This window comes from Ursus maritimus, unplaced genomic scaffold (assembly GCF_017311325.1).
Source record: "Ursus maritimus isolate PB19 unplaced genomic scaffold, ASM1731132v1 scaffold_3, whole genome shotgun sequence".
NCBI lineage: Eukaryota > Metazoa > Chordata > Mammalia > Carnivora > Ursidae > Ursus > Ursus maritimus.
Genome location: NW_024425563.1, coordinates 35,003,023 through 35,019,701, shown reverse-complemented (window position 1 = coordinate 35,019,701; position 16,679 = coordinate 35,003,023). Strand labels below are relative to the sequence as shown.

The following is a 16,679-nucleotide window of genomic DNA, read 5'->3' as shown; positions in this document are numbered from 1 at the left end:
AATTGCATTTGCCATTTTCTAACATAACTTACTTATTCTTCATGTTAATTACTTATAAGTTTTCCCTCCCATTAGAATGTAAGCTAACCAAGGAAAGAGATTGTCATTTTTTCACTAATGTATCCCTCGGGTTTAGAACATTACCTGGCACATAGTATGTGCTCAGTAACACTTGTTGAATTCATGAAGACCCCTTATTCATTTCTCCAGTCACTGGTGGTTTTTGTTTGTTTGTTTGTTTGTTTATTCTCTGTCAGTGCACAAGCTAAAGGGCACAGTACGAACTTTGCTACTGATATCTTGATGATTTTTTTTCTTTCAAGTTAACTGAGACCCATACTCTTTCAATCTTGAGGTCACTGGTATATAGAAGGAACCGTACTAGTGTAATTTCCATATACCCATCCATGAGGATAAACATTGAGAGTCTTGGACTAATATTGCTCACTAAGTTAAAACATAAACCTTAGATTTTAAAGGAAGAATTTGGATCAACTAATTACAAAAAGAAATTTTCCCTGAGCATGACCAGAGCAGTAAAATGAGTCACCTATAAAATAGGTATAGGAATACCTAAAAATGTGTGCCATCATACGTATCTGCTTTTTATATTAAAGATGACCTCTAACAAAATTAAATAACTAATATTGATAATGAGAAAAGAATAAAACCTGTATTTAACCATTCTAAATACAGAAAGAGACAGTAAGTAAAAAATGGTTAAAAACATAGAAAAGGTTTTTAAACCATGAGACTCCCAAAACACAAGCAGAAGTATGATGGTGTTCCTAAGTGCCATAAGCAGTTTTTCAAGGCAATAAAGAATCTTTCATAAAACATGATTAGTGGAAAGCATGTTAGAAGAGAAACATTGGGGAAATTATGATCAACATTTACAATTACATCAATCTCGTTTCTTATAGTTAGCAACCTGGTTCATACTTTTCATTAATTTACTCTGAATACTTTCTGAATTAATATAACCAAAATACTACTTTACCCTTGAATAGGGAGACAAAAGTTCAGATTTTCAGCCTAGCAAGAGTGTACAATTCTTTTTCAACTTTTTTTTCAAGTTTGACTTTCACAATTCTGTCCATTCTAGGCAGTCTGATTGACTAACAAAATCCCCAAGTTGTCCTTTGCACTGCCATTTCCACACATATGTTTTTTACTCTCTGTAAAAACTCCCCTGCTCCTTCTCCACGTACCCAAGTTTTACCATTCCAAGGTCAAGTTCAGTTCTTCTGTGATGCTCTTCCTAATGAGGGCAGCCTGCATAACAGTCCTTTCTTGAATGCTTATTGCTCTGTATCTCCTCCAGTTTTCTCTGAGTATGTGTCATTCTGTTTGGCACATACTACGTTGATAGCTAACTTGTCATATATATAAATATTATCCCTTAACCAAATTCATGCTTGAAGATAGAAGCTACCTAGAAGTGTTCTACATAAAATAGGAACTCTATTATTTCTTTATGAAGTGCCTTATTCAAGTATTATGGGTCAGAGCCATAGGAGATTAGAGCATTGAAATCACAAACCTAGTTTCTCCTCTTAAATATTTTCTGGACTTGATCAAATAAATCCCTTTTGCCTAAATTTCTTCTTATGTGAAATGGGGCTGGTGTTGCTTACTACAACGTATAAAGGTGATCTAATGGGAAATAACTTTATATCACTTAAGAAATCATGGTAGATTTAAAACACGTATTCCTTTAGCTGATATAATTAGAAATTTCTAGATAAAAGAACAAGGTAACTTATTAAAGTAGTAAATATCATAGAATTAAAGTTGTCAATAAGATACAATCCATACATGACATGAAAGTCCCACCTAGTTTTGTAGCCAAGTTCTAACTAATGTTACAGATCCTTAGATACAAAATTAGCAAATGAAAGGAATTTCATACCATAAGTGGTCAAGGAATTCCCTAGGAATTGGAGAAATACACACATACACACACACACACAATTGACATTTATAATCATGCCAACATAATTTTGAAAAGGATTTCCAAAAAATTAATTTCCTTAGAGGTTGCAATTCATCACAGACAAGTATATTCTATTGTACTTAAAAAAAATAACCCCCCACTTTCTCAACAGCTAAGCCTTACCCAGAAAATGTTTAATTTAGTCTCACAAATAATATTTTCACTGGGAACCCATCTCCACTTGTATATTGAAAGTTAATTGGAAAACAACAAATTTAAATGGTAAAACTTTAATTTCCAGCCAACTTCATTTAAAAACTTCTTAGAAAGTTAAAAAAAAATAACTATTCACAAATGCTATGCATTGCCTATCTCAATAGTACATTTTTACTTTGGGTTGTGACTCTAGGTTTTACACAATAAAGTTCTTTAGGATATTAGGAAAATTATAGTAAAACTCTAAATGAAAACTATCAGATGTTAGTTGAGGGTGGTAATGTAAGAACTAATTGCTGTATCAGTATAGAGGAGCATATTATTTTTGCCATAAAAAATATAATTATTTATGCTAATTTCCTAAAATATGTTTGTTTCCCAATTCTTCTGTAAAAAGAAAAATCGTATAATGTTTAAAGCTTTAATTTTTTTTAAAAAATTTAAAACATTATAATGTCTAATGACAGTACTATTTCAGGTAGAGCTTAACATTTTCACAGGATATTTTAAACGTATTTTCTATTCTGCAAAATTGGCAATTAGCTGCAAACTAGAAAGTTACCATTGCTTAAAGTTTTCAAAAGTTAAAGCTCTTGCCTATAAGAATCAATGCAACTGGACCCCTCTGTTATATAGTTTTAAAACATATGTGTATAGTAATATGGGAAGTCTTCATATTCTTCCTGCAACTCTTCTTCAAATCTAAAATTATATCCAAAAAATTGTAGATAGTATTCAATAGAGTGTAGCAGATCCATCACACTACCTTTATGTAGGTTTTAAGGTTAAACATTTAGACCCATTTCATTACTCCTCTTAAACACTTGTGGTTTTTTTTTTTTTTTTTTTTTTTGGTTTCCTGTAGGGGAAGACCAAGAATGCAATCCCAAGACAGAGCTGATAGTACCGTATGACTTAATAAAGTTTAGGTTTAGATACACAGGAGGAATCTGGTAGAGGCGAAAGGCCCAGTCAAAGGAAGACATTAAGGTAAAGAAAAGCAGACAGGACAGCAGGCAGGCCCAGAATCCACAGGTGTCAGAATCAGGGAGTACCATATGAGCAGCAGTAGCACTACTACGAGTTTTGGCCCCAATCCTGGCCCTAGAAAGAAGGAAGAATGAATGACTTTGTTCTGAGCAGTAGACATACAATATCTGTCTTTGGTCTATCATTGTCAGCCTATTAGATTTTTCTGACTCTGGTCCCACTGGTCTGGACTGTGGTATGAAGAAAGCCAAAAGCTAACCAGTGAATGTTTATTTTATTTGAGATGTTAAGATTACTTGGCATTACTTCAAAGTAATATTGTGGTGACTCCATGAATCAGCTCTGTAGAAGACTTAGGATAGAAGGAACGACAATAATAAGAGTATCCCATAGTAGGCTATGTTAATTTATTTCTCAATTTGATCTCTTGTTGATACCTTGATAACTGAAAGGAACCATCTAACTTTAGGTTGTCTACGAGATGTTACAATGGTTAATGTGTTCATTTCTATATTTAATTTTGAGTCAATTTGGACAACAAATACATGGTTATTGCAGAAACAAATTTCCTTTTTATCTGTTATTTTTATGATAAGTAGGTATAGTCTTTCTATATTTTATCCTATTTTTAATTTTTAAAGTAATTTTTATTTTTGATCCAATGAACAATCATTACCTAATGGCCATAGAATTAATAAGAACCAGCAAAAGAGAAATCAGTTATTATGTTGAAGTTTTTTATTTGCATCACAGGGATGATGGCTATGATTTTAAAGAAAATATAGAATAAAGGAAGAAGAGTTAGGATTTGAGGAGAAATGTAACTTTGGTGTGAGACATTAAGGGAATTAATTTGCCACCTGGATATCCAGATGGAGATGTACAGAAGGCATCTGATCTTTAAAGATTGTGAGAACAATAAAAGCACTCATCATTAAAACTGTAACAAGTATAATTCATTCTTCAATTATTCAGAAGGTGCTTTTGGATTTTACTAGGCCTCAGGGTTATCAATGAGAAAATCAGTTGCCTTTAATATTAATTTTAAGAGCTTTTTATGTGGAAATCCTTTTGTTAGTTACAGTAGGCAATAATGCTTAAACAAATACATCATTCCTGGCCTCAAGGAACTTGCAGTCTGGTTGGGAAGATAACACACACATAGGTTTTTTAAAGTGCAGGGAAAGGCCACCACTGTAAATGCCACCTTTGTAAACATTTTGACTAAATGGATATAGAGGGCCATATGATGGAAGTCCTCTTGCTTCCAGATGTACAAATATCTGATAAACAGGAAGTCTTGTTAAATGTTAATTTCTTTGCCTATAGATAAATTGCATCAGATGCAAACATGGTAAACAGCAACCCTTTCATTTAAGGAAAGCCGTATTATTTTGTACCCTTGAATTAACTACTCCATGAAAAAATATTGCCAGAAATATTATAATTTAAAGGAAGAATAACAAAGCAATATAAGAGCAAAAGCAATCCCATAACATGGATAAATCAGGAATAGGAGTAGCAGTCCTGTTGAACTATGTGAGTTTAATGAGATTTGTAAACAGATGTCTTGAATGTCCCTATAACTAGCATTGTCTAAAAACTTAACTTGGTTTGCCCAAGTTAGCTTTTAATGAGATATTACTAAACAGAAAATAGGAAATATTAGAAAACATATGAACTATCTGAAGAATACCTGTATTATATGCATTACACACACATACACACACACAAGCAAGATAATGTTTAAGTAAAAAGCTCATTATGTACAGATGTGTGTGTGTGTAGTTTTTCCACACAAAAGGCAATGCATTAAGAATAATTCAAATAGACATGGGCAATATTACTTAACTGCCCCCTATGTTCAATTTACTAAATAAATTGTGAACTGGATTGGCTGTCTCAGTTCTCTGCACATATTCATTGATTAGAACAAATAGCTTTTAGTTAAAATAAAGCTTTTATTACACACACACACACACATACACACGGATTCAAGAAATTTAACATATTCAGGTGAATTCTGCTTGTAGATATTGTATTAACCTTTCTATAAAATGATACACTTACACCAATTTAAGTTTCAGCTGGTTTATATTATATTTAATTTTTACAAACCTATGCAAAATTTCTTTTCAGTGTCTCATACAGTTACATTCTTGAGTGAAATTTTATTTAAAAATTAGATATCTAGAAAATAGTGTACATAGTTATTCTAAATTATTTATTATTTGTCTAAGAGGGCTTCAGAGATTCTAACAGCTATCTTTTTAGGTAGAATTGAGAAATAAACTGAGTAATCTTCTGAAATATTTTAAATTTTGTAACTTCTCTTCCCTGGCTCCCATAGGAAATACAGTAATAACACCAATCCCTCCAGTACTCAGAACTCAGAGCTAATGACAGAGGATTAGGAGAGCTCTTTAGCTAGCCTGCTATTCCCTGCAGCCCCTGGAATGTTAGTGCCCACAGTGCACACAGTCCTTGTACTAGTGACGTCATTCCCCCTTCAGAGAATGTAGTTGGCGGTAAGTTTTTTCTTCTCTGACTTTTGCATTAAAAACTACAAACTAGTTTGTTAGTTTACTAGTTAGGACCTCAGGGCAAATTAGGTTAGTGGACCTAAAAAATAGAAACAATCACAGAAACAATACGATTCTGCTTAACTTTGTAAGGATAGGGACGCCAACATTTAATTCAACCAAGAATCAGAGTAAACAAATGACAAGATTAAAGACATAGAACAATATGAATGGCTACATAAAAGACTTAGAATTCCTGATAGAATACATTACTGAAGAGCACAATCTTCCCAGAAGATGATTCAGAAGAGAATATATAACCATTTGGCCTGGGTAGTTTTTGGAATAATTCCGCCTCAAAGCAAAAAATAGAATTAAATGGTCTTTTCTACAACTATGTGATTTATTGAAAATTATTCTGAAATCAAATGTTGTATTAACATTGGAAACAATGATTGAAGTTTATTTACACCAAACACAATAGTCTTATACACCTATTAGAATATATGTGAAGATTATATTTTTTTTTACTGCATCTGTAAGTGATTTTATAAAATCTGGTAAATACCCAGAAGGTTTAAGTTATAACAATACATTGTAAAATTGCCTGTATTTATCCTCAAAAGGAGATATTAGCAAAATGTGAGTATTTTTACCAGCTTCATTTCATTATATGGCTTATGAAGCTGACATTTACCTACACTGTTCTATGTGATTTGTAATTGTGTAAAGACATCCACAGTAATTTTTAAGAATGAAAATAAGCTTGGGGTTTTTCTTAGAGTCTATTCGCTTTGTATCATGGCTTAAATCTATAAAACAAGTCAGAATACCATCAGTGTTAAATGGCCTATAAAATCTGCTTCACATAATTAACAAAAGGATCTACTATTTGGCATGCTTTACAAATATAAATTTGGAGGATATTTTGTCTTTTGAAATTTTGTCTTTTTTACTATTGCAAATTTCAAAAGGGGTAAGTAAAATTCAAATCCACAACCACACATAGGATAGTCATTGTCTTATGTTAGCATTTAATTTCTTTTTGTGATTTGAATAGCACTTAAGTGTAACACAGACGGACCATCTTCAGACCCCCTCACTTGAGGGGGAGGGAATAGTAAAATTACCTAAGACAGCTTTGTTTACTGTACAACTGATCTCTGTCACCAAACAATGCTGTATAACAGTCCAATTTAGGAATTTATATTTTGTCATAAAATCTTTAAACAGCAGGATGATATGATTAAGTCTTCAAAACCAGTTATTATTTATATAATAGATAATAACACTACTATGCCATTTACCCAAGTAAAACTATTAGAGAAGCAGAATAAAAACCTGAAAAGATTCGAGACATATGTCCTGAAGAGCTTTTTTATATAATGGTGGGGAGTGCTTTAAAACAAAGGAATGACCGAAATGTAATGGTGTATAATACATTTTCTTAGAGGAAAAGAGTTAAGTAAAATTCAGTTTCGTCTTCTAGGTATAAAGTGATAATAAGGTGAAGTTGTGTGTATCTATTTCATTTATTTAGTCCAAAAGAACCATTTTAGAACTATCTTAAGAAGAAACATGTTGTAGTTATTTTTTTAAGTAGTGTTCAACTTATGAACAGGCAATGTTCCAAATTTTTTGTAACCCAGAAATTACTGGAATTTGGGAATCATTTTCCCCATAGCAGCAATGGTATAAATATTAGTTAGTTTCTTTGGTTAATGCCCCAAAGTTTATTGAATCTATACTACAACTAATTTTGAAACTTTTTATTAGTCTGATTCCTGGCAGCAGAAATGATAATGAGGAAATAAAGCATTCCTCCATTAATCTTGGGCATAGGACTAGCCATATACAAGATTTTTTAAAGTGGTATTTATCACCAATGCCATTTTGAATATCTGTGAAGTGTCAGCAACTGGGACAGATGCTTTATATGTGTTAGCTAATGTAGTTCGCATAGCACCTCTGCCAAGTAGAAATTATTAACTCTGTTTTGGCCTTACTAAAAAGGATACAAAATATAATTTATCCAAGTTCACACAGTTAGTCATTAGTTAGACTGAAAACCCAAATCTGCCCCACTTTAAAGAGTGTGCTGTTTCTATTATGCCTCACTGGCATGGGATCCACCTTTTCCCCTAAACACACACACACACACACACACACACACACACACACACACTCCAGACCCCCAGAGTCCTCACGCTTCTGTACTCAAACCTGCTTGTATCTCATGGTGCTCTCTGCTCTAAAATTATCCATTTCCATCATATCAATCCAAAATTAAAGCCCCTATGTGCAACCTTAATCAGGTTTAAGACAAAGATAGCCCCTGCCATCCTAGATGTGTCTGCATTTAAGGAAAGGGGTGTGTGTGTGTGTGTGTGTGTGTGTGTGTGTGTGTGTACATGTATATAAAAATTTCAGGCACGGTTTCAAAGTGAAGTGTCAGAGCATAGAAGATCTTTTAAGTCTGCCAGGTCACTAAGCAGTCAGGCCCACTTTAGGTATCTGCTCCTGAAGTTACTTCTCCTGCATTATTTCTGTTGGGGTTTTGGGGTGAAAACTTAGAACAGGGACAAGAGTCACAGTCTGCAAAATTGGAAGAAGGTGAAAAACTAAGTGTCTCAATTCTTTTTTTTTTTTTTTTTTTTTTTTGCTTAGAGTCTTATTGGCTCAGAGTGCTTGGGCCCTATAAGAAGTTTTACAGGCTTGGGGTGCCTGGGTGGCTGAGTTGGTTAAGTGTCTGCCTTCAGCTCAGGTCATGATCCCAGGGTCCTGGGTTCAAGCCCCACACTGGGCTCCCTGCTCAGCAGAGAGCCTGCATCTCCCTCTCTCTCTGCTGCTCCCCCTGCTTGTGTGCTCTTTCTCTCTGTCAAATAAATAAAATCTAATAATAATAATAATAATAATAATAATAATTTTTACAGGCTTGCAGATGGGCTTTGGGTGGGAAGTTAAAGCTTATGGAGATCCAGAGGATCCATGTAAGAAATGGCATCCATAGTGATTCCCTTCAGCTAGAACTTGAGAAACACCCTGAATGATGAGACCCTCTTGTTTCCCTTTTCTTAGAAAAGGTTACAAAACTACGCCAGGGTGTCTAGGCTTCTAAGGGTATGGATTTATAGAAAACCAGGAAGCCACAAAGTCCTGGTAGATCTCCAAGGAAACTAAGCTACTTGGCTCCTTGCTGTCAACCAGCTGGCAGCCTCCAAATGGTCCTCTTGACAGGTCCTGTGCAGCTGCGCTTTATGTTTCCATATGGCCTTGCCAGAGGTCCCCCCCCCCCAAGCAGACCTGGCTTCCACAATTAGTATGGACTCACAACAAGTTAGTTATTGAATACATTAAGTCCTAAAGGTCTCGTGGGGCTATTTACACCTCTTTGGACTATTTCCAGGATCCCAGATTATACTGTAAGTGTAAATTAAGGAAGTCTCACGATCCAATGGCTCTGACTGGAACATGCAACATTACCATATCTTATGCTCCATTTTCCAATGCTTTTCTTGGCCTCATTTTAATGATTTTATACCACCCTGAAAGGTAAACTCTCTGTAATCTTAAAATCATGCTTTAGAAAGTATTTCTCTTTTCCCTTCTTAAACATGCCTGGTTCTATTTCTCAGGTACAAAAATTGAAGACTGATCAATTTTCTCCTTTGGCATTGAAGTCTTTCAGGAATTTATTTGCATTCACCTGGCCAAGTTATAAATACCATCCAACACCTATATCATGCCATTTCTTTACTTAAAATAATAAATTAGTTTCACTTAATAAAATACAAAACCAGATGAAGTCAGTCTGTGTACCCAACGGTTGGGAACATACATTTAGCAGCTGGTAAGGGAAAAAAGGTCACTCCCCTAGCCCATGCACGAGATCAGTTATAGATCGCATATTCTAGAAAACCTGAAACAGAATGTGAATGGTTCTTATTTTATTTTTTATCCATGGCTTCCGCTGTATACCCAAAGAATTGGAGTTGATGTTCTTTCTCTGTCCCTTTCTCTGCTCTCAGTCCCTTTGAGGACTTTTTCCTTGGGACATCTCCTCATCTTCACAGGGTCATGTTTCCAGCCATGTTTCTCATGGATACTGGTGTCTAACAACACACAGGTCCTTAATAAACACTTGTTGAATGAGTTTTGGAACCTGAACAAGGTAGGCTATGATATCTTGAGAAATAATGCAAGCCCAAGAATCAGACATTAGTTAGTTGAACAAGGTTTGATAATGATTTTGGCAATTATAGTTGGGTTTTGGTGACTACTCTATATGTGCCCAGCACTGCACTAAAAACTTTAAGAATATCTAACTTAACATTAATTGAATCATCACAATGTCACTCATCATTACCCCTATTTTACAGATGAAGAAACTGAGGTGCTGAGACGTAAAGTAGTATGTCCACAGTCACATAACTATAAGTAATTATTTTACTGGGATTAATATGCATGTCTGTTCAATGCCAAACTGCATGCCTTTTTTACCCCTTCCTATCTGGTCCTCCATTTTATCATCTAGTAAATGTAGAATATTTAGTAGTCATTAAGATAACCAGTTTTAAGATGTTTCAGATATAAGGTGACACACGTCTCAAGAAAAGTTACAATTTAATTAGTTTTACTTATTGATTAAAGTCCTACAAGAGACCAAGAAGTGGCTCTCCAAAGCTGAAAATTTAGGAACCTTGGAAGGAAAGAGACTTTTGGGCAGCTTGAGCCTTTCTAGGGTTTTTGAGGTCCATCTAAAGCTAGAGTTAGCCTTGTCTTTTTTACACTGGTTAACATTTACTGATAATTTACTATGTTCCAGATACCATGTCAAAAGTTTATATGTATTATTTCACAGAAATCTCAACCAACCCTATAAGATAGTACTATTGTTATTCCCAACTAACAGATGAGGAAACCAAGCTTAACTTGCCCAAAGTCATAGCATGGTGGAGCTTGGACCCAAAGCCAGATATGTTTAACTCTGAAGCCCATAATTTTAACTGCTTCTGAATGCTATTTTTAGCTTATTTATGCATGTACATTTAAGGTAATTTATATCAATGTCATTTATTTCTTTTGGCCATTTATTTTGAAATAAAGCCCATGGGATGTAGATCAGAAATCTACTTAGTTTGTTTGCTGGCACACACCCCTGTGCCATGTATGTGGTGACACTTATCAAGTATCTTATGATGCGTGCCTTTCAGTGCAATTAAATACCTCTGGGTCACTCTCAGTCACATGCCTGCAAGTAACAAACTCTGCTTTCCCGTCCCTTAGATATTTCTTTCTGTCAAAGTGGATAGATTAACAAACATCGAAGAAAATAGACAACCACATCAATATAGAGATTTACAAAGTCTGACCTGAAAAAAATCTCCATAGAAAAAGTATAGTGCCTAGGGTGATTGACATAACAGAAATCCTACCTCACTAAATGTGTTCCCTCAGTTCGTTCTGTACTTATTAGAAGGGATTATTGACACTTTCAGAAGATTCCAGGACCCTGATAGCAAATTAACTTTGGTATTGAAAGGAATTCAAGTTAGATGTTACTGTCTACATTAGGACAGCTTATTTTGACTTTAACTCTGAGTTATATAACAAACTATTGTTAATTACTTTCAGTATGAAGCAAAAATCCACATAAATTTCTCTTCTGTATTTATCTGTTGGAAGAAGTGACCTCCAAATTAAGCTATGGAGGAAGTGTGGAAACACTCAAAAAAGACCCATTTAAATTATGTAACTCTTTGGAGGGAGGAGGATATTTTAGAAGCTATAATTTTTTGATCAAATAAGTATTAGTTCACTTTTATTTTAGCCAAGTACACGTTTTGTAAAATAACACTAATAAGGTGTGCTATTTTTCCCTAACTAAATTCTTCACAATGAAATCCAACTGTAATATTCATTTAGAAATTTGATAATGCTCTCTTGTGTAAGTTTTAGGAATATTTGAAACCCCATTGCATATAAATTATATCATGGAAAAGCTGTATAAATATTCTATTACGGCACATGCTGTTCTAAGGATCTGTCAGGATTTCCTTTATACACTCCATTTTGAGTGGTATATAAATCAGATGTAAAAATTCATGTTGGACTGAAACTCAGCACAAAAGGCCTCCTCCAGAGGCAAATGCTTTTTTCAAAATGTGGTTTGAATTATGTTGGTCATTTTTAAGTTATAGAAGTGCAGAAAATGTATTTGTGGTTTTGAAGGAGAGAGATTTTTTCCATTTTTATAACTCATTAGGAAACTTTACAGGCCTTTAGACCATTTTGTGGTTTAGTTCTTCTCAGGTTTTTCCCCAAAGCAATATTAAAACTTGAATGGTGTCCGCTATGAATCCAATGATTACTGTTCTGAATACAAATGTGTGTATGGATATATATAGTTATACATATCTTAGCCTAGGAGAAGTTCCAATAATATCATGAGTGGGGTAGAAGATTAGGCCTATCGGTGCCCATTTTTGTTCTTGCTATTAAGTCAACTTTGGCCTATCAAAGGAATCCCCTATTTTTACCATAGTTCAGTATGTATCGCTTATAATTTTAAAGCTGCATCTTTAACTTCAGAAAAATCCTCTGAGTTAAACACTACTTCTTCTATTAGCTCTTTGACAATAAAGCTATGACTTTTCTAAATTTTGTTTCTCTCTAACAGAGAGAAAAGTTGCAGCACATTTAATAGATACTATTCATGATGATCTCTTTTGTATTTAATGTGTATGTTTGTGTATATAAATTAGTTTGTTAAATAGTATTGAGCTTATTTTGTCTATATAGCTAATGTGTTGCTGATCAATTTCATAAACATCTAAGTTATTATTTTAGCACATGTAGAGATTATGGTTGTATTATTCTCTTAATAGCATTAGTTAAAATCTGAGAAAGTTTTATTTGGACTAAGAAAGTTGGCAAAATTCACAAAATTGAGTAAGCCAATCTTTCAAATGCCTTTAAAGGATAATGAAAATAGAAATATTTTATATGACTGAATTGCTTCCCCCTATGTTATATTTAGTTCATTAATGCATTAGACTAACAACAACACACTTAGTAGTTGCTATTTACTGTCATATAATAGATCAAGGCATTAGTGCATGAAGAGGCTAAAATTTTTCCAATGTCCTTCCTTATGTCTTTATTAAATTCCACTTAGAATCTCTGTGTCTTGATTCCGAATACAGTTCCCTCTCCATTATATTACAGTATTTCTGGTGCAGTTGGTAGAATCTTTAGGTCTAGTAACAGTTAGGATGGACCACCCAGAGGACAATCCAACATTTGCCTGTGACTTGTGGAGCAATGTGGATTTTCCCACTGAGACACTTTGAGGAGCAGAAGGGATCTATCTCCTCCTGGATGTTTTATCTGCTAGTGTCATGGAAATTAGCCAACTCTACAATAGAGAGAGCTGAATGCAGTTTTCTTTATTTTTTTTATATTAACAGGAGAGCAGGGTTATTAATGAGGAATCATATCCCAAATCTCTGATCTATAAACCTGAATATACTTATTTCTATTTGGGTCATTTTTTTAAAATTATGCTCAATTTGCTTTTACTAACTTATACTACTTTGTGTTCTATTTGGTTGTAATTATAAAATTTTATGTGTAATTTATACATTACTCATACACTTTTGTCTTTCTCTTGGTTTGCCATTAAAGTCATAGCTATATGATTTTCTTTAACATGTACTCTGAACAGTCCTATATGACTTAATCATTAAGAAGTTTGGGGGGAAGCCTATGAATTTCTGAGCACTAAGAGCATTTTGAAACTGTTTTATGTTAATCAGAAATGTTTTGAAGTACAGCATAAACCTTTAAAACCCACTGAAAATAAATATACTATAAATGTCAAAATGAAATTTTACATGTTAAGAATCTAGATTCCGTGGTTTGGACTTAACAATTCATAAGTCATTAGGCAAGCAATATGCACATAGTGCCTTCCTACTGCCCCATCTACTACATTATACCCATATTTTTCTTTGCATTTGGAGGAGAGCTAACACAGTGCTATTATTTGAATAGCACTGACCTTGTTAAAGCCTAGCACCATTGTTTTATATAATGAGCAGTATATTTTAAACAGAATGGCTATTTCTTACATGAAATAAAGAATGACATAAAAAGATTTTAAGATTATGAAGAGTAAAGAATGTAAGATAGATCCTCACCTTGATTTTACCTTTAAACAGCCTTTTATTTGTCTGTTAGGAACTTCTTCCCGCGGTTTTACAGGCTCCGGCTCTTGTTCTTTCTTTTGACAAATCAGTATATAATTTGTGCCATTATTATTTGACCAAAATGTACCAACAGAAGTTTCATAACGTATACAAAATTCAACTTTACTGCCATCTTTTTGATAAGGGGGCACCAATAAAATCTTAAAGGAGAACTGGTCAGTTTCACCATCACATGAATTTGAGACATATTCTGCTAAAATGTCATAATGTGTCTGCCAGTTATCCAAGGACATTCTCACATATACTAACTTCTCAAAAGAAATATTCAAAACTCGAATAATGCCCTTCATACTTGTAGACCCAGGAGGATACTCAGTTGACTCCAGTATTGCTTTCTGTACTTGAAGTTGCTGCATAAGATCTTCTTTTGAAGAAGGCAAATCAAATAGTGGAGATAAAACATATTCTTCTGTGTGAAAAATGTCCTTCCTTAAGTCAAAACCAGTTGAAACACTTGGTAAATCCCAGCAATCAAATTCTTTGACAGACACAAGATCGAATCCAAAGGTGTCAGCGAATGAAACTCTTCTTGCACCTGAAGATGGAGTGTCCAGGTATATGTCTTCAGAAGAATCAGAACCTCGTCTACTAGGTTGAGGGGAGAAGCCAGGTTTGAAAGTAGCTTTAACTTCCTCATCTTCAGAAAGAGAATCAGATAAATTAGGAACTTCTAAAAAGTTATCTTTGCTAATCTGACTAGGTTCTTCAGAAGGCTCCATTGGGCTCTCTGATATCAAATAAGGGAGGACTGTACAACTAGTAGAGGCTGATATTTGAGATACTGAGGCTTAAAATAAGTATTATGTTACAGTTGACATTGCAGAAAGGAGTCAGCTCTATAAATAGGTCCAATGGCGTGTAAACTATGCTAGCTTGCCTCCAAAAGCCTTTAATATGATAGCATCCATGTTACTCTTACCAGTATGTTTCAGATTTAATTCTCAGTTTTTAAAGTTGCATGTGTTTATGAGATGAGTTCCAAAAAGATATTTTAAATCATTTTTTTGCTGTGTTGAAAAATCTGAAACTTTAGAATTAAAGAATTGTTTTAACCAGTTGATCTTAAAAATAAAAACATAGACCATTTATTTTAAAAGAAAATAAAAGTAGTATCATAATACTAATATGACGTTTGGGCTAAATCAATCCATTGAAGCAGACAAAGGTGGACAGGAGAAAAGAATATTTACAGAGCAGGAAAAATCCAGTGCCTAATAATAATGATAACTACTATTTAACAGGGACTTACAATGTAAAATGTGAACTGTAAAAGGGTTAAATAGAGGTTCTGGGAGTCCTGAGGAAACATGATTTAGATGAAGGTATCGTTTGAAATAAGCCATGAGGGGTAGGTAGGATATAGACATGCAGGCCTGGAGTGAGGTGGATTTTCCAGGTGGAAGAAATGGCCTGAGCCAAGGCCTAGAACAAATAATTAGTCAAATCCGTTATTTTAAACATTAGTTTCTTTTAATTAAACTATGGAAAAATATACACAAGTAATGTGTTATTGACTTGAAAATATAAATGGGCAATGGTAGGCCTGGCCCAGGAGTGAAATATTTATGTAGAATAAAATGTTCATCTTTGGCAAACTGCCATTTTATGCCCACAAGGAAGTTAATATCATGACATCTTGGAGTTTGATATGAGTTTTAAAGTGTGAGCAGCCTGTTTAGAACACCATATTTTTTGTGTTAATATAAAATCCACTGTGGAGATGACAATCAGGTAAATACCTATAAAAAAATTTAAACATACATATGCTTTGACCCTGAAATGTTCCAGCTAGAAATTTACCCTATCAGTATAAGTATATGAAGATAAATATAGATATATGTTCATAACAGAATTGATTATTTTAAAAACTCTATCTAGAAACTATCCAAATATCCATCCATAGGAAACTGGATAAATAATGTGACACCCATACAATAAAATGTTTTATAGTCATTAAAAAGGCTAAAGTAGCACTTTATATGTTGATACAGAAAGATAACCAAGATAAATGGCTAAGTGAGAAAAGAAAGTGTGCACAGATATGTGCCTAGAAAATTCCTGGAAAGACACAGAAGAAATTGTTAGCAATGGTTATCTCTGATCATAGAGGTTGAGGGTCATAGAGGAGAAGAGACTCCTGTTCTTCACTCAATTAATTAAATTGTGAGAGGTGATTAATTTTTTTTAAAAGAGAGAGCTGCCCAACAGCATTTCTTTAAAATTACATCTTTGTAAATACATTATAACTTATTGGACAATTTGAATTGCATAAAATAGTGGCTCAGGAAATTATTTTTTTTAGTTAAAAACAAGTGGTGCCTATAAAAAGGAAATAAAATTATTTGAGCTTTACCTCATCCATATAGCAAGAATGAGTGGTGACCTCATGGATTGTTCAAGAATGGAAAATGGCTATCCCTTGCAAAGTTAATGACTGTGAGCCTTGAGTAGCCATATTCCAATGTACCTAAAATATATCACTAGGTATTCAAGGAAATTAGTAACAAAATACTTTTTAGAATTGGCCAATAATCCATAGTCATGTAAATAATAGAAGAATGAAAATTTGCAGATACAATGATGTCCCAAAGTAATCTAACTATTCAAGGGTTATAAGCAGAGGCCTAGAGATAAAGACCCCTTGGGTTGTATTCTGTCTCTGACACTTACTAGCTGGGTGACGTTCAGAATTTTGCTCAAATTTTTTAACCCTCTTTTTCTTTCCCTGTTAAAATGCAATGTTAA

At 33.9% G+C, this 16,679-nt stretch overlaps 1 protein-coding gene and 1 long non-coding RNA gene across 2 annotated transcripts in view; one reads left to right on the top strand and one right to left on the bottom strand.

The window, feature by feature from the left end:
* PPP1R3A (protein phosphatase 1 regulatory subunit 3A) overlaps positions 1 to 14,657 on the bottom strand; it is a 36,781-nt gene extending 22,124 nt beyond the window's left edge. Inside the window, exon 1 of the mRNA XM_008686522.1 lies at positions 13,866 to 14,657. Within this exon, the coding sequence (XP_008684744.1) occupies positions 13,866 to 14,653 (788 nt within the window). The 5' untranslated portion in view covers positions 14,654 to 14,657. The remainder of the gene's footprint in view (positions 1 to 13,865) is intronic.
* The window catches only part of LOC103659010, a 43,489-nt gene that overhangs the window by 8,383 nt on the left and 18,427 nt on the right, over positions 1 to 16,679 (top strand). The window lies entirely within an intron of this gene.